Raw genomic sequence first — 25,187 nt, 5'->3', positions numbered from 1 at the left:
GGGTTGGCCGCACTCAAGGCAAACAGCCTCCTCGCTGTACGATCTCTCTGGCCCCACAACCTAGTCTTTTTTCCCATACAGTTTGACAATACAGTTCCAGTTGTGTTGTTCAATTCTCAGATTTTATTTCTTTAATCTTTTGGCCCCTTTTAACAGTTTTGGCTTCCATCTCCTTAAAACCTGTTTTTCTCCTGGCTTCCAGGTCTTTGCACTCTCCAGTTCTCCCACCTCTCTGTGCCTTTTTTCATCTTTTCTGATTCTTCCTCTTCAATCCAGTCTCTTAAGAGCCAAGTCTCAGGGCTCAGAGCTCTTTTCTCCCTGCCTGAGGGAGCGCCCGTCTGCTCCTTATACCCAAGTGCATGTAATACCCAAGCTTGGTAATACTCAAGCTTGGATCGTGTGCCTATGCCCAAGATGCTTCACAGACCCAGAGGTCTCCCATCTACCTCATACTTAATATGCCCCAGACAGAGTTTCAAAGTGACTCTCCACACCTGCTACGCATTGCAGGAAGTGGCTCCTTATCCCATGCCGGCCGACTCCTTCCTTTCCTTGTTACACTCACCAACTCCTTGCTTTCCTCCTCCTTACAGTCACCAGTGTTTCATACATCTGTGCACAAGCTGTTTCCTCTCCTGTCCACCAGCACACTATCTGGCCCCTCTCACTATTTCCTGCCTCCTGGCCAACTGCTGAGACTTCCCAGGTGCTCGTTCCCCTTCTTTCTGTGTGCCCTCCAGCTGATTCTTCACACTGCAGAGCACTACCGTTCAAATCTCAGTGAGATCATGTCATCCTGAACAGCAGCAGTCAAGCCATGGAAAAGCCGTGGACTCTCCAGTGACTTTGCTGGACAGAGCTGGTGAAAGAGCCAGTGCAGTCTGTCCTCTGCTCCCAGCCATGTGCCTCCACTTCTGACATTCTTCTCCTTGCTCTCCTCCAGTGTCTAAAGCCAATTAGCACCTTCGACCCTTTCCAGCAGGGAACGGCCGCAGAGGAGACAAGCAGACACATAGGAGACAAGCAGACACATAGGAGATGGACTAACACAGTAGCAGAGGCAGAAGGCACCCTTAAAAATATCAAGTTCTGAGGCTGGAACAATAGCACGGCGGGTAGGGTGTTTGATTCCCGGCATCCCATATGGTCCCCCGAGCACCGCTAGGGGTAATTCTTGAGTACAGAGCCAGGAGTAACCCCTGTGCATCGCTGCATGTGACCCAAAAAGAAAAAAAAAAAAAAGAGAAAGAGAGAGAGAGAGAGAGAGAGAGAGAGAGAGAAATCAAGTTCTGACAATTTCCAATTCTACTTTTGCCCATACTGTCCCTAAATCTAAAAGACTTAAAAACAGTCTTATTCTATGCTTGTCTGGTATTTTTCAGAGCAGGTATTTGCCATCTTTTCAATTCTTTCTTGTGATTTTTTTTCTTTCCGGGGTACACTTTTGCAAACACTTAGCTTTCCGAGACTTAAATTATTTTACCTAAAGGCATAGCCCATCCTTGGGGATTTTTGCTAATGGGAGAATCCCATTCTCCATCTTCTACAGGCTTCCTCAGCCTTCGCTGTGTGTGCCATCACCCTTCTTTTGTGCCTTTTGTTTATTGTTTGTTTGGGAGCCCCATTCATGGTTTACTCCTGGTGCTCAGGGTTTATTCCTTGCTTTTTACCAAGGGGACTATATAGGGTGCCAGGGCTTGAACTTGGATCAGCCATGTGCAAGGCAGGCACCGTACGCTATATAATGACTCCAGCCCCATAGATCTTTCTTCACACCTGGTGATGCCCAGGCATCCACTTCTGGCTCAGAGTCACTCCCAGTGTTATTCTAGTGATCATACAGTGCCAGGGATCAAATCTCAACCCCGTGCTTGGAAAGCCTGTGCCCAACCCCTGAACTATGTCTGCAGTCATCGTCTAGGAATCGATGGGTATAATTCATCCCCATCCCCTTAGATATGGAGGAGAAGGCTTGTACCTAAAATGGCATCCCGGCTCTTCCCTCCATGGTTAGTGTTAGCTTTCTTCCTAGCACTCGTTGCTCTCTGACATGCTAAATATTTGATGATTTCTTTGTTCTTCCTGCCTTACCTCAGTAGAATGAAGGCCTCAGGAAGGAAGGACTTTGATTGTGCTTTGTGCTGGTTCACTGTGGTGAGCCTGAAGCCTAGGACGGTGTCTGAGGCTAAAATAAGGGCTTCATACATTTTTGTGAATGAATAAATGAGCAACTTCAACACAGACTAGGATGAAAAAGAAGGAGACCTTATTTTGGTTTACTGTTTCTCTCTGAGGAATGAAATAATATCTATGAAATAATATCTGAATGCTGCCCCTAAATATAAAATACTATTTTGATAAAACATCATTTGTCAACCTTCTGGCTGTTAACTTTGTAAGATCTTTTCATAATGAGCTTACAGTGAGTGTCAACTGCAACTTCAGCAAAGAAGTGATTAATTCTGCTTCAGAAATCCTATTTTTAAAAATGAAACCCAAAATATTCCTCCATTTGTAAATTAAAACTGTAAAAATTTAACTGTTTTTATTGCCATAGCCTAGTTTACAACAGTGTTGTTTTAACTTGTTGTTTTAAACCAGAGTGCCAAGATACCTCCACCTTTATCCCAGAGTCCCGTTTTCCCACTTAACTTCTTCAGTTCAGTTTCTCCAACTCGTGTATCTCCATTTAGAATGGAGTTATTTTTAACTCATACCAAGTTTCAGGGCTGATAAAGCAGTTTTCTTTGTGCTGCATTCAGAGGGATTCCTATAGATAAAACCGTTTTCCTTTTAAATCACAGGAAATCAGTTACTATAAAATTTGTGGGTTTGCTACTTTTAGTAGCGCTTTTTTGTCAGGCCGGACAAACCACAGCCTGATCAGCTTATCTGCTGGCAGATTCTGCTACAGTAGGATGATCTGGGAGAACTTTCCTCCTGGCGAGCTCTGCCCTAGACGTGGACACGTGAGTCTTCTCCCTCAGTGGGAGAAGAGAGGGCGAGACCCTTACACAGGATCTGCGTCCCTATGTCCAAAAGCCACTGCCCACTGATTGCCTTTCTGTACTTCCCTATGGCCTTCTCACTATAAGTAAAAATTGGAGACCAGGCAGGCAAACCCTCCACTGCAAGAAATGGATCACCCAGATTCTCAATTGCTTCAATTATAGTTTTGACAAAGAAGGATATATATATATATGTATATATATATATGTATATATATATATATATATATATATATATATATATATATATATATATATATATATAGCAAAGGGAGATTGGAGATTCAGGCAGGAGGAAACGAAAGACAAAATATTAAAAAAATTTCACTGGGGACCTGAGAGATAAGGCACTTACTTGTCTCACACAGGGCCAATCCTGGTTTGATCTCTAGCACCACATATCCACATATCCCCTGGGCGTTTCTGTTAAAATGGTCCTAATAACCATTCCACCTCCTACTCCCCATAAGGTTTTTGCTGGATTTGTAGTATGGATGAGGCCCTGGGGGTGCCAGGGTGCTGTTATCAGCAGATTGTGGGGTTTGGCAAAAGGTGATCAGAAAAGTTATTTCCAATGGCATGACAAGTTTTTGATCAGATATACATTGTCCTGAGTATGAACATATATATTGTATTCATCTGTATATCATTAGCTTGCTAGCTTGAGGTCACCATGTGCAACTTTTTTTCTTTTTGGGTCACATCCAGCAATGCTCAGGGGTTACTCCTGGCTCTGCACTCAGGAGTTACTCCTGGCGGTGCTCGGGGGACCATATGGGATGCTGGGAATCGAACCCTGGTTGGCTGTGTGCAAGGCAAATGCCCTACGCGCTGTGCTATGGATCCAGCCCCACACCGTGTGCAAATTTTAAGAGCAAGTTGCGTTTTCATGTGTGTGTGCGTGTGTCTGTGTGTCTGTGGCTGGGAGGGGGGTGGGGGGGGCAGATCAAGGTGGTGATGCAGAATCTTTGAGCTCACGCCCTGCTTCCCGCATGCCCCCCTCGAGAGACTGCTCAGTGTGTGTGGAGAAGCCAGCGCTGGGGCACTGAGAGGAGGCTATGTATTAATTGCCTCCATGGGAATTTTCTCCTTATTTGTGCCTCTACCTCTTTTGCTTAGAAGAATCATGAGAACCGACTTTACATGTAACAAGTATGGGCAATGCAGTGGAAATGCTGAGCGCTTTTACATGAGGAGAAGTTGGCAACCTTGGAAAGCTTACACACATACCCATCTCCTTGATGAGCACATTCTGCGTGGAACCTGGTCCCTTAGAAGAAACGCAGAGAGCTGTGGGTTATGACGGCCTTTGTTCCCGCTGGCCCTGTAGCTCTGTCCTGCATATCTCTTCCAGGCAAGGCTTTATTATGGCGTCTTAATGATAGCATTCATCGGAGATACTCATCTCCCAAGCCAAAGAGCTGTACTACCTTCTCTGATGAGAAAAGCCAATTTGGGTTTGTATAAAAAGAGGAGGGACCTTTTTCATACACTGGAACTGACACTGAGCTTTGCAGAATGAGATTCAAATTAGAGTTGTCACCTAGCTAATATCTCATTCAGGGTTTCATAATGTGCTGGAAAATGTCCTTTCTTCCATGATAACCCTGTTGATTGCCTCCTGCCTTTATTCTTTAGCTCCCTTAGTGGCGTAGCTGACAGTGTCAGCTCACTAGGAAGAAGCCTCTGAGCGCCAGTGCCGGGGGGGGGGGGGGGGGGTGTGCTCTGCGGGTGGCCAGGGCAGAGAAATACTTATCTTCAAGCATTGGTGTCTCTATTATGATGTCCCTCTGTGCCACGGGACCCCTTCTAACATGTCTAGTGAGGTTCCAGAAACACACAGGACACTGGATTCAGATCTCCAAACCCATCCGTGCTGAATTCTGTGAGATATACATTCTATGCAGCAATGGAAGGATCGGAAAGAAGAACCATAGGCCCTGAAGTGTAATACTTGGTATTCTGTGTCTCAAGGTTTTAATAACTTGATTTTAATACCTTGATTCAGGGCAAGAGAGATAATACAGCAGATAAGGTTCTTGCCTGCATGCAGCTCCTCCAGGTTCCGTCCCTGGCACTGGCCTCTGAGCCCTGCCAGGAAGGATTCCTGAGCTCAGAGCCAGGAATACAGCCTGAGCCCACCCAGGTGTGGCCCCACCAAAAGAAAACACACCAAAAGGCAATGAAAAGAAAAACCCAAAACCTAAACCTTCATTTAGTTAGGTCCTTTTTGTTCTGGGGACACCAAGATTGCCATTTGACTAAGTTCATGTATTCACAGGTCATGGGTGGTTGAAATCAGTATCTCAAGACTGCAGAGTTCTCGATCTGCTACCAGCACCTTCCAAATTACCAGCCATTTCCCTGGCAACCTTCTGACACATCTTTTGGCAAAAGCAGCCTCTGAGACTTGACTTTTTCAGGAACTTCCTTTCCAGAGCTTCAGGACCTGACATCATAGGAAAAGCAAAATTAAGCCTCACATAAGGCTCATGAGCCTTGGGGTGGAATAAGGGTTGTGAAGCTTTTCAGTAGCGGAGAAATGAAACTGGCATCTTGAAACCAATCAGTTTCCTGGTGAAACTGTCCAGTCCAGGTCAATTCTGCACAGAGTCATGATCTCTGGATGAAAACTGTGGGGGGAGTGATGGGCTAGATGGCCAGGGCACTCTGCCAAGAAGGAGCTGGTCTCGAGTTCACTTCCGATTCTTTCACTTTGGGACTCATAACTGTGGTGGAACCTTTCATTGTTGTATGTGTACGTGTGCGCCATGAGCGAAATGTTTTCCTAATCTTGTTGCCCGAGATAAGGGAGACTTATTCAGTTGCTCGGGGATTGGTGATCTATAGCTTGTGTACCATTACCTAGCCTGCTGACCGTTTTTGCAAATACAGCTTTCATTGGATCCCAGCCACACTCCTTTGTATTGTCTGCTGCTGCTTTCATGTTTCAACAGAATTGACAAGTTGTAGCAGAGACAGTACTGCTCTCCAAGCCTACAGGATTGACTATTACCCTTTCCAGAAACACTCCCCTGGCTTTGTGTCCCAATCCCTGGCACTGACCTCTGAGCCCTGCCAGGAGGGATTCCTGAGCTCAGAGCCAGGAGTACAGCCTGAGCACCACCAGGTGTGGACCCTGAAAGAAAAACACCAAAAGGCAAAAAAAACAAAAAAACAAAAATCTAAGCCTTCGTTTAACTAAGTCCTTTTTGTTCTGGGAACACTAAGGTTGCCATTTAACTAAGTTCATGTATTCACAAGTCAACAGCTAAACTCACAAGTTAAATTAAAGTTAAAGTCAATAATGAAATTCTCATTTGCTGGGAAAACGTTCACAGCATCTGTTCTGTCAAAACAGTCCAGGAAGAAGCACATACACTTCCCCCGAATGTATCATACTAAACTCAATGACTCCACCCATGAACATTATTCCAGTGAACAAGAATGATGCTGAATGGTCACAAATCTTTCTACATGAGATTCCTTGTCAAGAAAACTAAACACTTGTAATAAAGTATACATGCATCGTACATTAAAAAGTATGTAGAGAATGTGGAGTGATAGTACAGTGGGTAGGGTGTTTGCCTTGCACGCAGCCAACCCAGGTTGGATCCCTGGCATCCCTTGTGGTCCCCCAGCACCGCCAGGAGTAATTCCTGAGTGCAGAGCTAGAAGTAACCCCTGAGCATTGCTGAGTGTGACCAAAAATCAAAATAATAATAATAATAATAACTTAAAAATAAAATAAAATGTATGTAGAAAGTACAGATGGTTTCAATACCATATGTATATTTTAAAGAACATGTTATAGTAAATATATTTATAATTTATACACATACTATATATTTATAATTTATTTGTACATAAATATGTAGTGTATTTATATTTAAACACACATATACTATGATATATATTTTAAAGGGATAATAAGCATTAAATCAAGCACTAAGATAAATAGAAGACCCATTTCACCAGAGAGATTGTATAGTGAATAGGCACTTGCCTTGTACTCAGCTGACCTTTGTTCAATCCCCAAGTCCACCAGGAGTGGTCCCAGAATGCAGAGATAAGTGTGAGAGCAAGGTGTGGCCACCAAATTAAAAAACTTAAAAAACAAAACAAAACGGACCCACTTTTGTCCATCCAGTTTGGGCAATAGAACTTAGTTTGAAGATCATTAAAAACAATAACAACAACAAACCCTGTGGTCCCTTCTGTCCACCAACCTTCCTTGTGTCATTTCCCCAAGAGCTAACTCTCCAATTAATGACATCTTCCTATGGTAGCTAATATTCTTAATTTTATCTGAAACAGAATACTTTCAAAGTCCAAATTTTGTATTGCATTGATCTTACTTACCTTTCTAGGCGATAGACTTTTTGTTATACAATTTCCTGAGAGTATCCAGTCCATCTACCACAAAAACACACAGTGGCTGCTCAAAAAATACTTTTCTCCGGGGGTGGGGGTGGGGGGAAGGAGGGTGCAGGGGGGGGTGGTGGGAGGAGAGCGTTGAGCCACACACACCAAGGTGGTGCTCAGCTTACTTCTGGCTGGTCAAGGATCACTCCTAGCATTCAAGGGCCAGATGTAGGGGATAGGCAGGAGAGATGCACACCATACGGAGTCTAGGGTCCAGGAGTAGAACCCAGGTTCATCACATGCAAGGCCAGTGCCTTATCCACTGTACTAATTTCTTCAACTTCAAAACACTTGAACTGTCCCATAGTTTTCCCTTTCCCTTTGATGGTAGTGAGCAGGTGAGGACACAGTGCAGCAAATTCCTAGATAGTTCTGACTATTCTGTTCTTGCTTCCTTCAGTTTTGTGACCAAGTGCTAAACTGAGGGCCTGGCTGTGGTTGTCTCTGCCATCTTTAGATTTATCACATTCCATGGAGGAGGGGCCAAGACGACTCCATCTTTTCATAGTAAAAAAAATAACTTGAAACCTGGTTTATGGCTCTTAAATTTAACTTGGAGTCAGTTTTTGTTGAAGGGGAAAAAAAACCCATTGCATCCATTCTTTGTGTTTTTGTGTCTTTTTCTTATTTTTTTCCCCTTTCTTCATTTTGTGGCTCGAAAAAAAAGTATAAACACTGGGTTTTTGGATGAAGGAGCTGTTGTTCAGCTTAAGCCTTTTAAACTCTGTAATTACTCTATAAAGGCTGTGTATTTACATCAGAAATGCATTTAGTCTTAAGTTTTTGTGCCCAGGGAGTGCAGCATTTATAATGAGGGGGTACTTCCAAAAATAAATCAACTCTATAGAAAATGTTAATCAGCTCCACCCCAGGGAACCGAGAGGCTCTCCATTGTGCAAATGAGGAAATGCACATGACAGTTAGTGGTTTGCCCAAAGCCACATGGTCGCCAACATCATGAAGATCTCGGCACTGGTCCCACATACACGAAAATGCAGTCATGTTTTCATGTAAGACACTGTGAGCCTTTGTCAAATTTGACCCTAAATTAACAGTCAAGGACGAACAGGCCTTTTGGTGTTTGGAAGAATCTACCACATCGACCACAAAATGCTGGCTTGCTCTTTAAAGTTACCTGTTGGGTTTTAAATAGGACGTGGGTTTTGTGGGGCATCTGCTTGAAATCAAAAGCCCTCTATTGGGTAAACATGACTATGATCACTGAGAAAGCAACTGGATCAAGTATTTTATGCTGCCAGGGAAAATAGTTCAAGAAGTACAGTCCTGCCTCCTTTTGTGGCACTCTGCTTTTGCCACTGACAAGCAAGCAATCTTCTACAAGGAATTTGAATATTTTCAAAGACACTCTTTTGAGTGGTTGGTTCAGGAGGTACACATGCAGTTTTCCACATCAGCTGCCCAAAGAGGAAGGCATGGCCAAGTAAGGATTTGTAGTAAGGAACCACATAGACTATCCATTTCAAAAGAAATTCTCTTGGATCAAAAATGGAAGCCCATTTTACAAATATTTTATCCAATAAGTGGCTGAAGCCAAAAAGGTGTTATTCTTATTAACCTCTAGTTAATTTGGAACTTGATTTTTTTACTCTTGATTGAGTTATGAATGTTTTTTTTCTTTTTTAAAGTTTTCTTATTTTTAAGTTTTATTTTCATAAGGTTGTTCACATTAATTGATTACATTCAATATTTTAGCATCAATCCCACCACTGTCCAAGCTTGCCTGCCACAGGCAGATTCTAGATTTCTTTTCTTTTCTTTTTTTGGGGTGGGGGGCAGTTTGGGTCATACCTGGCTATGCACAGGCATTACTCCTGACTCTGCACTCAAGAACTACTCCTGGCAGTGCTTGGGGGACCATAGGAGATGCTGGGAATCCAACGCAGGTCGACCACGTGCAAGGCAAATGCCCTACCCGCTGTGCTAGTGCCCCAGCCCCCTAGATTTATTTTCTATTGCTTATTATGAATATGAGTTATGAGTGTTTTTAAGAACTTGATACCTATAATAACTATAATAACTTTGGTGACTGGGCATGGAGAAGGGCCTCATAAAGACCTAGAATTGACTCTGGACTCACCATCTGTTGTAAGTGACCAGAGCTCTTACTGTGAGTTGAGTTGCGCCCATGGACAGATGGCAAGGCCGAAGTGCAAGTGAAGAGAAGGTGGTGTAAAGGGCAAGATAATCAAAGTATTTTCTCCATGGTACTTGGGGAAAACTGCATCTCCCAGAAGGTGGGTGCCAGGTGCCTGTCTCGAGTTTAACGTGTAATTGGCATTTCACCCTGCCTTCATCAGATTTGGCAACCGCAGACCTTGCTGCCCAAGTTAAATAGTGACTGATAAGCTAGAGGGACATTATCCTGTCACTTGGGTTCAATTCCCAGCCCTCTTATTTAGGATATTTGGCAAATCACCAAACTTTTTGAATTTTCTTTTTAACCTGTGCTGTTGGAATGTTAATGCTTTCTTAAAATATTCGGTGAGCTCATGCCTGAACATAACAAAGATAATAGCAATTGTTATTGTATTATCCTTTTGACTGTTGACTTGATGATATCAGGGCCGTCAATTTAGGAGGCTGAGACTAGTTCAGAAAATTCTTGTTGGTATAGAATTAGGGAACAAGAAGTTGAAAGTTCTCAGGGAATTTTTTGTTGGGCTCCAACAGCCAGGTACTCCATCTCTTGACAATAGTGGTCATGTTTGCCAGCATCTAAACATCCGCCCCCAGGCTTTGGTGGACAAACACCACCGAAGATTTAATTAATGGTTTTCTTTTTTTCTCGATCTCATTTTAGTCTGGGAGGCTCTATTTGAATAGATTCCCATTTTTTTTTAGCTAATGCTCTGTTTTGTTTGGGTTTGGCTTTCAAAACATCTTTTAGAGGACCATCTTGCCCTCACAGCAGAGCCTGGCAAGCTCTTTGTGGCATATTCGATATGCCACATAACAATGATGGGTCTCATTCCCCTTATCCTGAAAGAGCCTCCAATGCAGCATCGCTGGGAAGAACAAGTATAGAGAGGCCGCTAAAATCTCAGGGCTAGGACGAATGGAGACATTACTGGAGCCCGCTCGAGCAAATTGATGATCAACGGGATGACTGATACAGTGATGGAACACTTGCTATATAACCTTGAAGGGTACAATTTCTGGCATTGCAAAGAAAATCTTTTAGAGGTGACTGATGATACTTTTGAGGTTGCTTCTTTGGTTCGATATTCAGGACGTGAAATTTGTAGGAGCTATCTGACTACTAGGCCAGGATGGGTTACATGCAACCACTGTCACTGTCATTGTCACTGTCATCCCATTGCTCATTGATTTGCTCGAGCGGGCACCAGTAACATCTCCATTGTGAGACTTGTTTGATACTATTTTTGGCATGTTGAATATGTCACAGGTAGCTTGTTGGGCTCTCTGAGAAGGGTGGAGGAATCGAACCCAGGTCGGCTGTGTGCCAGGCAAACACCCTACCACTGTGCTACATGTGTTTAAATAAGACTAAACACATGGCAATGGGAAGACATGCCTCTTTCAGGTCCTTAAGACAGATGTGCCTTCTCTCATGACCTTCCCTCACATGACTGTATTTTATTTTGCCTCTTGATGCAGGTATTGACATCTTGAAGCTTGTAGCAGCCCAAGTGGGAAGCCAGTGGAAGGACATCTATCAGTTTCTGTGCAATGCCAGTGAGAGGGAGGTGGCTGCCTTCTCCAATGGGTATACAGCGGACCACGAACGGGCCTATGCAGCTCTGCAGCACTGGACCATCAGGGGCCCTGAGGCCAGCCTCGCCCAGTTAATCAGTGCCCTACGCCAGCACCGGCGCAATGATGTCGTGGAGAAGATTCGTGGGCTGATGGAAGATACAACCCAGGTAATATAACCCACATCATAGATTTTTTTTTTTTCCAATCAACTTTTGTGCCTCTGTGTCTGCTTTTACCAGGAATATTGTGATTAGGGGAAAATAACGAATATTAAGTATTAGGTTCATATACATCCACATATGCATACATGCATATACACATACAGTTACACAGCATCTAGGGAAGTGATTTTTTGTTCAGATCCCCTGGAGAACTGTTTAAAAACTCTGGGATCCCCACAAAACAGTCAAATCAGAATCTCCCGGGGAAGCCTGGAATTCCAGCGTGTCATTCTAGTTGAGAATCTTCATGGGTAGATTATAACAACAGATTCTGTGAAAGGATCTCTCCATCTTGTTGCCGAATTTGTAGTCTCATTTTGCTTGACTCACTTTGAACAAAAGCAAGAAGAAAGCCTTTTCTCTGGCCTCCCCACCGCCAGCATGGTTTTTTCTGTGCTGTGATTCAGGGAGCCCCTCTCCTACCTCCTGGTGGCACAGATGGTGCCGACAGCAATAGGGTTGGGTCTGTCCTCTTCATCAGAGGGAGCTAAGGGGACCCAGGTTTGTGAATTTCTGGTCTGTGCCTCCTGGTCTGTGTCTCCTGGCTTTAATGTCTACTAACTGGATCACCAAGACTTACATTACTTCAATTTTTTCACCTTCTTTTATCTTATAAAGCCAGTTTGATAAAATAAAGCAAGAACTAATGTAAAAGGCTTCATCTGCTGAAAGGCGTTATGCAGATGGTGGTGGTAACTAGATGTAACTCATTTTTATCTCTCCTTTCTTGAATCACTTCGCTGAAAAGCCCTGAATTAAATACAAATTCGGGGTTGAATCACTTTTGCGCAAACTTTGAGAAGTGTTTTGGAATCGATTCCCAAAGTAAAGAAAATGCTGCTACGAAGACTTGATAAAACCCACTTAGAATTGAAAAGACATTCTGTGTTATTTTCCTGTGCTTCTCTCATTATCTGAAAGAGCTCAGGTGAAATTTCCCCCTCCTTCTTTATGTAATTTTATCCAGTTAAAAGTTGATGAAAGTTAAAATCATCAACTTTGAATTCATTATCACTCTGCCTCAAATGTTGTATATCAGTCGATTTACTTTTATATATTCAAGTATATATATATTCAAAGTTTAAATGCTTTTTATCTTTTGTATTCAATTTTTTTTTCACTATTGAAGATTCAACAAGTGAATCTCCCGTGAAGAATATACAGATGCTAATTGAGTATAAAGGTGGTCTTCACAGCTCCTAGCTTAAAAAAAAAATAAACTTTGAAATGTTGAATTTCAAGAAAAAAATTATTGCTAAATGTGGTTGTAAACATTGAAAGTACACAGTACTGTCTGGGGACTTTTCTGAGGAACAAGCTCAGTAAATTCGGTTCACCATTAAAACTAGGTTTTAAGTGGCTGGGTCTGGGGAGAGTAAAGGGAGTGATTTAATCTCCAATTAAGTAAAATGCCTGCAGTTCAATTAAAGGGACTTTAAAGGCAAAAGCTGTGCTTCCTTGGAAGCTGGCTTTAAGGTAGAAGTGGCAGGACAGGAAGCAAATTTGAAGAATTCAGATCCATGAGATTAAGTCACTGGGTCTCCTGGTTGATGCCTACATGAAGGACAAAATATTGGCCTAGAGGTGCTCAAATCGGGAGCACATGCTTTGGGTGTGGGAGTCCAGTTTGAGTCCATCCATCTCACAGTCCCCTGAGTATCGGGAGGAGCAGTACCTGAGCCTTAGAGACAGGTATAGTCCCCGAACACCACCAAGTATGCTGCCCTCTCCCCCTAGAAATGACAATGTGCGATGAACAGAATACTAGAATTTGGTTAAAGGAATATTTCAGAAAGATAATCTTTTATTTATTGTGCCAGGAAATGGTGTCTGATTAGAAAAGAGTAAAGAAGAATATAGGGAAAGAAATAGAGAAAAGAAAAAAGGTATAAATGTTATTTCAGGGGGCTGGAGCAATAGCACAGCAGGTAGGGCATTTGCCTTGCTTGCAGCCAACCCGGGTTCGATTCCCAACATCCCATATGGTCCCCTGAGCACCGCCAGGAGTAATTCCTGAGTGCAAAGCCAAGAGTAAACCCTGTGCATCACTGGGTGTGACCCAAAAAGCAAAATAAATAAATGAATAAATGAATAAATGAATAAATAAATAAGTGTATGTTATTTCATCTCAGTGGCAGAACTAGAAGTATTTGTCTTTTTATATGATTTTCTAGAATGAAACATCTTTTTATGATTTGAAATGTACTTTCTAAATGATATGGTTGAAGAGATGTGGCAGAAAGGAGAGGCAGGACTTTGTTTTACACTGCTAATTGAGCTAGGGAACCATCCTTAGTGTAATTTATGGAAAGCTGTTCCATCCCTAGCATCACATGGTTTATGTCACAATCTATTGTTCCTATGCAGGACTGAATAATGAATAAGTTTTATAACATTGGGTCAGATTTACCCAAAACTAAATTTAATGTGGTTTTTATTTCTGTAAATCTATCTCATTTCTGTGCATAAAGTCAGCAGTCATTAGGATTTTTTTCCTAGTGTTTGGGTTACTTTTTTTTGGGAATGGTAGTGATGATGGTAGGTTATTGACTTGCATAAATATTTATTGAACATCTCCCATCATTGGTGTGGAGCAAGATAGACTCAAAGTTTATATGCGGGAGTTTATAATAAGGAGAGTGATTTTTCTTTTTTTTTTAAATAACATCATCATCATCATTATTATTATTATTATTATTATTATTATTATTATTATTATTGAATCACTGTGAGATACACAGTCACAGGGTTGTTCATGATTGGGTTTCAGTCAGATAATGTTCCAATACTCATACCTTCACCAGTGTATATTTCCCACTACTAATGTCCCCATTTTCCCTCCCACCATACCCCTGCCTCCCTCCACTCTGCCCCCAGCCTGTCTCTATGGCAGGCACTTTTCTCCCCCCCCTCCCCCTCCCTCTTTTTCTGGGCATTATGGTTTGCTATATAGGTACTGAGAAGTTATCATGTATATCCCTTTACCTACTTTCAGCACTCAGTTCTTGTCCAGAGTGATCATTTCCAAGTATCATTGTCTTACTGGTATTGGTCTCTTCTCTATAATATAATAAGAACATTACTTTTTTTTTTTTTTTAACTTACTAGCTACAGGTTCCAAAGTGATTGTGCAGCTGTTAGGCTGCTTGCCTTGCATGTGGCCGACCTGGGTTTGATCTAGACATCTTAAATTGTCCCCTGAACACCACCCGAAATGATCCCTGACTGCAGAGCTAGGTGTAATTCTGGAGCATCACAGGATACAAACCAAAAACAAAAATTTTAAAAAATTAATCACTTACACATAGTAAAATTTGAGACACTTAGATTTAAAATATCAAAATTACAATGGAAGTACTTTATGTATTATAGCACTGTCATCCCGTTGTTTATCGGTTTGCTGAGCAGGCACCAATAACATCTCCATTGTGAAACTTGTTACTTTTTTTTTTTGGCATACCAAAAACGCCACAGGTAGCTTGCCAGGCGCTGCGGTGATGGCGGGATACTCTTAGTACTTGCTCTCCCAGAAGGATGGAGGAATCGAACCCGGGTCGGCCAGTGCAAGTCAAACACCCTAACTGCTGTGCTAATTATAAAAAATTGTAAAAGGTTTGCGTAAGAATATTTAAAATGGAATGAGATTAGTGGTAAGATAGATAGCACAATCTGTAGTAAGGCTTGCACATGGCCAACCTAGGTTCTAGCCCTCACATTTCATGTAGTCTCCTGGGCATGGTTGGGTAACTGTCATCCCGTTGCTCATCGATTTGTTTGAGCGGGCACCAGTAACATCTCTCATTGAGAGACTTATTGTTACCATTTTTGGGTATGACCCCAAAGCTTGAAATCAATAAAATAAAATTGAGTGGGATTAATAGATTATTTGGGGAAAGTTTGACAATTTTTTGATATTTGTTTGCCTCTCTTAATTAGAATGTACTATTGTCAGTGAATTCATTATTGGTACTTAAGAAGGGTGCTTTTTTTTTTTTTTTAAAGAAAATAGTACATTTCCCAAGAAAACAAAACACCTATTTCCCAAGTACCTATCTTTTTGTGTCTTTAGTTCTTCTGCTTTTAAAATCTCCTCTCTAATACAAAAAGACTAAGGTATATGGCTTTTGTCATTTACTTTTTAAGAAATGGTAGCCTCTATAGCTTTGTTTCTGATTTTGGTATATCCAGTATTCTCCAGAAACAATTCTGAACCCAGTTCTGTCTCTTAAATTTTAATAGCCAACACACATGAATTTCTGACTGCATTCTAACCACCCAGTATATAACTTTTAGAGTTTACCTCTGAGATTTGTCCCATTGCATAAAAGAATTAGAATGCTGGTGGTATAATTGAGACGTCGTCATCCCATCTTGTGATGGATTTGTATTCCTTGTCTATTGAGGTACTTCTCTGGATTTGAAACTTTGCCCCTAGGAGTTTAATGGACTCTTAATGTGGGAAAAATGACTGTGGTACATTTTTAGAAATAGAACCGTTTTCTTTCATTCAAGAGTGAACCCAAGAGTGAGCACCTGTGTTAGATTCCACTCAAAGGATTAGCCCTAGCTTGCCTTTTAGTTACCTTTGTTGAGAATAGCTGGTTCATAATTAACCACTGGAGCCTATTAGCCATTGTTAAATGAAACACATCAGGTTGCTTTTATAAAACAATTTTATGCAGTAAAATAGAGTAAAATTCACATTTGGGGTATGGTTCTTTGAGGACTCATTTTTAGAGCAGTTTGAGCTTTTCAACAAAATTGAGAGTGAAGTGCAGAGATTTCCCACATACACATGCATAGACCCCCATTGTCAACATCACAGATACACAGAGTTGTTCATAATCACCACATCATTATCACCCTGAGTTCATCATTTAGGAACCATTCTTGGTGATATACATTCTTTGGGTTGAGATAAATGCGTATGACTAGTATCTCCCATAATGTTTCATGTGGAATATTTTTGCTACCTTAAAAATGCTCTATGATTTCCTGTGAATCTCTGCCCCTTATGAAGACTTTATCTTTATCTACCTCATATAGTTTTGCTGTTTTTAGATTGTCATTTATCTGGAATGTATGTAGCTTTTCCAGATTTGGCATCGCTCGAGTTCTGATGAGTATTTAAGGTTCCTCTGTGCCTTTCATGACTTGATCGGCTCATTTGTTTTTAGCGTTGAATAATGCTTCATTGTCTGGGTCTTCCACAGTTTACCTCCTTGGCCCTTTGTTTAATTGAGGCCTTCTTTCTCCCTGTATTCTCATCTTTCAGATTCAATATCTAACTGAATGCAATATCTAACTGATAGCTGAATCCCATTGTTCTCTTCTAGAGTATGAGCATTTGGAAGAAGCAGCAAAACACTGGAAGAGTAGTTAGACTGACAAGGATTTTGCCCAACCTATTTAGGAAACAAAACCAAGAAAACTATAACTTAATACTGCATTACAAATTGTATTATATATTATATTTCAATATTTTACTTTTTTTCCAGTGACTTTATTTTTTAATGGTCTTTTATAAGCAGCATCTATTTAAGATGCTAAAAAAATTTTACATGACAGTTTTTGTATTTTAGAGAATTTCAGTGTGGTTATATTTTTTAATGTAATTGTTATATGTACGAGTTTAAAACTGCTACCTTATTATGTGTTTTATATTGTTTTATATTTTTCTTATTTTTCTTACTCCCTTTTTGTCTTGTCTTCTTTCTTGGCTTCTTTCTTTTTTTTTTTTTTTTTTTGCTGTGGTTTTTGGCTTTTGGGCCAACCCAGCTGTGCTCAGAGCTTGCTTACTCCTGGCTTGTGCTTAGGGATCACTCCTGGTGGGCTCTGGGCTTTCATATGGGCTGTCAGGGAGTGAACGCAGTTCAGTCAAACGCAAGGCAAGCGCCTTATCCCCACTGTACTATATCTCTGAGCCCTCTTTCTTGGCTTCTTAAATATTATTTTTTATGATCCCACATTTCCTTCATATATTATTTCAATTTTTCTTCATTTTTAATGAATTTCATAGATATTTTAATATGCAAACTCAGTTTATCAAATAAATTTTTATAAATGTTTACTTTTAATATTTCAAAAATACAACAGCCATGGAAGACTGATTCTCTTTGCTTTCTCTTCCTTTATTATTTTTGCTATCATGACTTTTTGCTATCATGACTTTTATTTTTTTTTTCTTTTTGGGTCACACCCAGTGATACTCAGGGGTTACTCCTGGTTCATGCACTCAGGAATTACTCCTGATGGTGCTCAGAGGACCATATGGGATGCTGGGAATCGAACCCGGGTCGACCGCGTACAAGGCAAATGCCCTACACGCTGTGCTATCGCTCCAGCCCCTACTTTTAACATTTACACATTTCTTAACCCCTAAAGGCATGATTAGTATAGTTTCCACCATAAGACTTCACATAAAGTTACCTACATATTTAATGTTTGCTGTTACCTTTTATTTCTTTCTGCAGTTTTAACTTCTACCTGAGATCATTTTTCTTTAGCTTAGAAAATATTTCTCAGTGTAAGGTTCTAGCAATATATCCTGCCTTTCCCTGTCTGGAAAGAGCCTACCAAATAAGTGAATAAAAGAATAAATTGTATTACTTGCTATTTGTTTCTGAAGAATAGCTGGAAAATCAAATTTAAGCTTGAAAGTTATTTTCTTTCAGTAGTTTAATGGCTGGGTTTAAATTTCCACTGCTAAGTAGTGAAAGAAATGATCGCATCATGATTTTATTTTTAAATCAGTATTACATAATAAATTTTGTGTGCCATATTATTCCAGACGCCTTAGGCAATGTAGAGATGAGTGAGATAAAATCAGTGCCATTTTATAAGGAAGCTTCTAGATGAACAGAAAAAAAAAAAGACTTCGCATCCATGGGGAGAAGAAAAGTGTTGGCTATCCAACAATCAGCCATTTAAGACTCCAAGTGGTAACATCTGGGTATAAATTTGTGTTAACAACTGGGAAATAGATATGCTGCCATATTAATTTCTATGCTAGCAGCCTATCAATTTGGGAACCCTAGGGTAAATGAATAACTTGGTTTCTCTGCTTCACTGTTTTCCTAAGAAAATGGGAACACCCTTAGTGCCCATTTTAGGAATGGTTTTCAGGATTCAGTGTGTGCGACCCATAGAACATACATGGTGTATGTTTACCATTAGTAATTGCAAATGTTCCTGAGATCTAGGCAAGAAAGGGAAGCATGTTCCTAAGTCATTTCAACTCATAAACATTATGAACCCTTTAAATCCTGAATCAAAGATTACTTAGTATTGGAAGCAGGGGCACTTCCATTTCCAGGATGGCAAAGCCGGTGGTCCAGTGGAGTGATGTTATCTGGGCTCAGTGCTTGCAAACTGGAAATCATGGCTCTATAAATGTTTATTCCTTACTGTCTCAGCAAATGTTCCTAGCCAAGAAACAAAGGTGATGATATATGGGTAGATTCAATGTCTGTAGAAAGGGAAACACAATTGAGCAATGGTTCTAGTTTGTACCCTTTCTTTTCTTCTGAGAGGGACTTGTATATTCAGATGTACACGCTTTGGACCCCTCCCTCATTGAAGGGGTAGACTGGAGATAGTTTCTCTGTAGGAAACCTTGGGCTAACATTACTTGGACTTAGGGTTTTCTATTTAATATGGAGATTCAATTGGCTATCAATAGATGGAGTCACTGGCTTGTTTAAAAATGCAATATTGAAATAATGCTTTGGCAGGAACAACAAAGTTAGCTCCTGAACTCTGAAAACTTTGGTGGTTTCCAGAGGGAACAAGACTTGAGGAAAGTAGAGTAAGTAGAGGACTTTTTTGGTGAAGGATGGCATTGGGACTTTGGTGGTGGGACTAGAAACAATTATACACATATAGAGATTTTAAAGACAGACTTCTGAAGTTACATAATATTATAAAGAGTGTCAGTCAATGAAACAGGTTAAAAAAAAAGAGAGAATGATGTTTAGTATAGACAGTTTTGGAAGTTAACTGTACTCTGAATCTAGCCTCTCTTTTTTTTGTATTTTATTGAGAAGACAGGAAACCTTAAGTACATTTTTTAAATGATGTTAAAAAAACAAACCTAATAATTTAAAACAATATTAAGCATTGTTTTAACTGAGCACTTTAGCACTGTCCCATTTTTCATTGATTTGCTCGAGCGGGCACCAGTGACGTCTCCATCGTGAGACTTGTTGTCACTGTTTTTGGCATATCGAATACGCCACGGGTAGCTTGCCAGGCTCTGCTGTGCGGGTGGGATACTCTTGGTAACTTGCTGGGCTCTCCAAGAGGGACGGAGGAATCGAACCCGGGTCTGCCGTGTGCAAGGCAAACGCCGTACCCGCTGTGCTATCGCTCCAGTACAAGGATACACAAATGTTGAGACCCTCTGCTCCAGAAGACTATGATCCAAGAAGTCTTCTAACCCATTTTGGCACCCAGAGTGGCTTCTTACAGAAATGCATCTAGACTGTGAGCTGTACTACAACTATGTGCTGCCCGGGGAGGGATTTTCCCTCTCCACCCTGTTTTTCTGCATGGAAAATGGCGGTGGTGGCATCATTCACGTGACGAGAGCCACCCCCTAAGACTTCCACCCAGAGGTATGAATTTTGCAATATTGTGGCTCATAGGTGATCATGGAAAGGGGGCGTTACCGGCACGCCCTCAGCCCAAATTAGATCCAGAGCTGCTGCTCTTGAAACAGAATCTCTGCTCCTAAAAACTATGATCCAAGAGGTCTTCTAACCCATTTTGGCACCCAGAGCGGCTTCTTACAGAAATACATCTAGACTGTGAACTGAACTAAAATATCAGAAATCCAAAACTGTGCGGCCGTGGCAGCGAGCTCATAGAATCTTCATTCTCAGCAATGAAACGAAATTATTAAATGATGCCTTTTTAGCAGGTCTGATTGTTGGGGGAAAATTCCAAACAATAATAGTGAGTTCTCTATTGAAATATTGAATGTATTCAAAGTATAAAGAGAATAAAATGAAGATCATTAGCTACTTAGGTGGGGGCTGGGTGGGAGGGGGGTATATTGGGGTTCTTGGTGGTGGAACATGTGCATTGGTGAAAGAATGGAGGTTCAATCATTATATGACTGAGACTTTAAAAAAAAACAAGGATACACAAATGTTGACCTTTAGAGTTGTGTGTCTTACTGCTCATTTTTCAAGATTAGGTAGATTGAAATGATGTTGTAGATTTAAATTGAAGCTAATGTTTCTGTTGGTCATGATTTCTAGATAGTAGAAAGATTCTTTGTTGGACGATCTTAATCTTTTCCAGAAACCACATGGGAGACCTAGGTTTCAGTGACAGGGTTTGTCCTCTCTTTGGCCCCTAAGCCCTACCGCTGTCCACTATAGTAGGCTCTGTGTTGGCATCAGGGTGGCTTCGCTCTGTATAATCAACTGGGAGAATCAACAGTGAGAGGAGCACGGGGCGTTCTGTTTTGGCAAAGACAGTGCTACTGCTTCTACCGCAGAGGGAACTATGGTTACTGATTTTTTGCTCACCAGCTGCAGGATGCAGCTGTCCTTATCTACAGTCTGACTGAGACCAGCTATTTTCAGAGAGTTAATATAATGAGGGTGAACTGAGGCAAATACCAGCTGTACATTACACTGTTGGCTTTTAGCACTGGGCTTTGTCTTTGTCTTGAACTGACCAGTTGGTCATCTCTTGGAAAACAGGGATCGTTGTCCTAAAGTCTCAAGATGTTAGCTAAATTCTTGTGTCTAACCCCTGCTCCATTAGCCTGGAGAGTCATTTAAGGTCAAGTTGCTTATGTGGAATATGTGAATAGGGAGTCTGGAGAACTTCAGGGATGGTGAGAAGGGAACATGATAAAGGGGTCACTGATGCCTCCGAGACCGAGGGTCCTTTAGTGATGCTTGTATTCATGGTACTTATTGTGAACAATAAGTAGCTATGTCAGTGAATAAACCTTTAGATTTTTTCATCACATTTCAGGCCAGTCTACATATCATCACATGCCAAGGTTGCTTTCTACTTGGCCTCTTGTGATATGCCAGATACTATATAAAAATGAAAGGTGTTCCCTGCATTTCTGTAACTCGCTCATTGAGATAGAGACACGCAAAATTTGATGGGATAAGCAAATATTATTATAGAAGTATACATGAGGAATTATAAGATAGTATCAGTAGACGGAGCTGCTCAGAGCAGCGATAGAGTTGTCTGATTAAAGGCCATTTTTTTCATGTATGTGTGTTTGGATCATACCTGGTAATACTCAGGGCTTACTCCTGGCTTTGTATTCTGTGGTCACACCTGGTGGTCTTCAGGGGAACATATGTGGTCACAAAGATTGGACCAGGAATAGGCCCTGAAAAACTTAAAACAAAACAAAACAAAACACAGTGAGTTATCCCTCAAGATGCTGACAATTTTATAGAAGGAATGATCTGAGAAACTGCTTTATAGAAAATTTGAAAGGACCTTTTTTTTTCCTTCCTTTTGAGTCTCGATGTTCAAAACGGCTAAAGCTGTTATTTAATGGCATTTTCCTCTCCTTTAATCCACACCCTTACTAGCTTTATCCGAAAGTACATTGTGAGGAAATCAGAACCAATATTGTGAAAAGCATCTTCTTTTCCCATCAGTTATGAGTACTAGAAATCATATATTTTTCTTTTTTTAACTAAAACTTGATTTTTGGGAAAAGTAATAGCTTCAGTTTGGTCCCAACCGTTCTGGCCCGTGTTTGTCAGATTGTCCCTTGTTATAGCTGTTAAAACCCAGCAGGTATCACTGTATCATTGATCATCCATTTGCTTGAGCGGGTGCCAGTAACATCTATTCACTCTAACCCTGAGATTTTAGCAGCCTCTCTTTACTTGTTCTTCCCAGCGGTGCCGTATTGGAGGCTCTTTCAAGGTAAGGGGAATGAGACACATCATTTTTACTGTGTTTGGTATATCAAATACACACTGGGAGCTTGCCAGGCTCTGCTGTGTGGGCAGGATGCTCTCGGTACCTTGCCAGGTTCTCTGAGAGGGAGAACTAGGCTATAAGAGGTCGCGTGCCTGAAAATACTGTTTTATAGTCTCTGGATATTGGCCGTTGGTGGCATTACATGGCTCCAGGGCCAGTTTTTGGGTGTGGCTGCCAAGCTACTGGAAAATGGGGGGTCTGGGTGGAGGAGGCCCAGTCCCAATCTGAGCAGGCTTGGAGATCTCAGCTCCGGGTCCCGCACACCTGGATTACTCTGCCTATACCGTCACTGATGAGGACTGCATCATACATAGTTAGCTGTATCTTCTAGAACACCCCAGTTAATAGGTGTTTTAACCACAGGTCCTTACATTTTCTTGTGAGAGATACAAATGTCAATACTCTTTTTCCTTTTAAAAAAATAGTCTCAGAAAGAATTTTGGTTTTTCCACAGTTGGGTCAGGGCAGGGGACAGTTTGGAATGCAATCCATGACAATGACTTATCACCTAAAATATTATAAAAAAGCCTGGGGGAATTTTTTGTTTTTTATAGTCACAGCAGTAGACAACAAGGCTCTTTTGAAAATGATATAAAACACAGACCCATACAAGTTCCGAACTACTTAGCAAACATACAAGTCAGAAAAGACCATCTGCAAATCAGAAGACAAAATAGTAATTGGAAGAAGTGATTTGCAACACAAAGATAATTTTCTTTAAAAAAAACTTACAAATGGGTTAAGAGACTGGTGGTCCAACAGAAAAAAATGGACAGACTCTGGACAGAAGGGTTCACAGATGAGAAAATATGGAATGCTCAATCAAATATATGTTGTTCAACCTTGCTCAGATTGAAAGGGCACTTCTAATTTAAGTCTGCAGAGACAACTTTAACCTCTCAGACTGGCAAGCAGTAAAAGGTAGGAAGGCATTGCAGTGCTGCAAAGGAATGGGGAAGAGGAGCATTAGCTCAGCTTAGAGTCATTTGGTATATACTCAAGGCCGAAGTACAGATCAGTTGGCCATTGGCATGCCACTTCTGGTAGGTGTCTGACCAGAAGCTTACATAGGACCCTCCGAGGTGCAGAATGGTGTACTTTTGAGTATTTTTGGTAGCATCCTTTGTGAGAACAGAGGAATGGAAGGAACACAGTGCTTTTCAATGGGTTATGTAACTTCAGCCATACAGGTGCATAAAAGTATGCAATTGCAAGAGAATGAGTTAGCACTTTCCTAACTCACCCTGAGAAGTGTTTTGAAATGGGGAAAAAAAAAATAAGGCAAAGTGCATAACATTGCCATAACACTATACTGTGTATGTGTATATAAATACATATTATATAAACAGACAAGATATATACATAGATATGTGTAAAAAATATATATGTAAAAAATAAAGAATGGTCAGGCTGGGGTGGGGAATATATGAGCCTGTTGTTGGTGTACCTCTGAAAGTATGCACAGTGAATTGGTAGTAGTGGTTATCACCGTGAAGGGGATGGAGACAAGTTAGAAGATAGAGATTATGAAGGAAAGTCATTACTCTTTCTGCATATTTGGAATTGTGTCCCTCCAGTATTATGCTCCTAATGGCAGCCATCCAAATCATGATCCCTATTAAACAGCAAAAGTTTGACCAATTATGTCAAGTTCATAACAGTATTATGAGATGAGCCTTCTCACCTCCAGGTCAGGAGTTTTCTATTCAATGATCTTTTATCCCTCACAACTTCTTAAGGTGAGCTTATAAAATTACACAACTTTTGAAAATCGTGGTTGGACTTGACAATTTGGGTGGGGAAAGACTTCCTAATAGGATACAGTGAGTGACGTTTAGGGAAACCCAAGGGCAGCTTCCAGCATGTCTATGGGGTTGAGTGCTTCCAGCACCAGGCAATAGATCTGACTGAGTGGGCTCTAATGCAGAAGCCACGAAAGGCCGCTCGCCCACTGTCCTCACTTCCCTCTTGAGTGAGCTAGGCGGTGAGTCAGCTCAGGCCGCCTGGGTGTCAACAGCCAGGACAGCCTGCAGACACTCGCCCTGCAGCTGGGTGGGGCACACCCTCCCGCCGGAGCCAGCTGGTTCATACCAGCCTGGACAGCTTTCTGCTGCACTACTTGTGGCTTCCTGTAGCTTTTCTTCTGTGCCTCCTAGAGAGGAAGTTGTTCTCTGGCTTCGGGCAAGAACTCACCACAGACACTTGGGACATAACCGTAGGTGAATTTTGTAGCCATTCACTTTCCATTTGGAAATGAACTCATAGAACTGTGTAAGAATTTGTGGATGATCTCCATACACAACACAATGATAATTACTTTGATTTCAATTTGGGATATTTTATGGCTAGCTTACCTGAGCTGATGTTTTCTGTTTTTGCTTTTGTTTTGCTTTTTGGGTCGCACCTGGCAATGCACAGGAGTTACTCCTGGCTCTGCACTCAGGAATTACCCCTGGCTGTGCTCATGCTCAAGGGACCATATGGGATGCTGGGAATCGAACCCAGGTCCGCAGCGTGCAAGGCAAATGCCCTACCCGCTGTGCTATTGCTCCAGCCCCTGAGCTGATGTTTGAATAGTCATAGCTAAGTTTGCAGTTGAAACAGAATTCTTTCCTTATTTTATGCATGAATTTACAGGCATTTTAAAAACAATTTCCCCCACATTTTTTTGTTAACACTGTGAGGTGGGGCAGTGGGGAGGGAGGGATGCTGGTGAAGGAAAGAGGAAAAGGGGGGAGAAAGAAATGTGGGGGGGAAAGGGAGAGGCCCTGGTGGGGAGAGAAAGGAAAGGAAAGGGGAAGAGAAGAGGAGAAGAAGG

The 25,187-nt window shown here is 41.3% G+C and overlaps 1 protein-coding gene across 1 annotated transcript in view; it reads left to right on the top strand.

Moving 5' to 3' along the window:
• TNFRSF21 (TNF receptor superfamily member 21) overlaps window positions 1-25,187 on the top strand; it is an 81,607-nt gene that overhangs the window by 44,468 nt on the left and 11,952 nt on the right. Inside the window, exon 4 of the mRNA XM_055134899.1 lies at window positions 11,073-11,338. Coding sequence (XP_054990874.1) covers window positions 11,073-11,338 — 266 coding nt within the window. The remainder of the gene's footprint in view (window positions 1-11,072; window positions 11,339-25,187) is intronic.

Source organism: Sorex araneus, chromosome 4 (assembly GCF_027595985.1).
Source record: "Sorex araneus isolate mSorAra2 chromosome 4, mSorAra2.pri, whole genome shotgun sequence".
NCBI classification, from domain to species: domain Eukaryota; kingdom Metazoa; phylum Chordata; class Mammalia; order Eulipotyphla; family Soricidae; genus Sorex; species Sorex araneus.
This window is presented reverse-complemented; position numbering and strand designations above follow the sequence as displayed.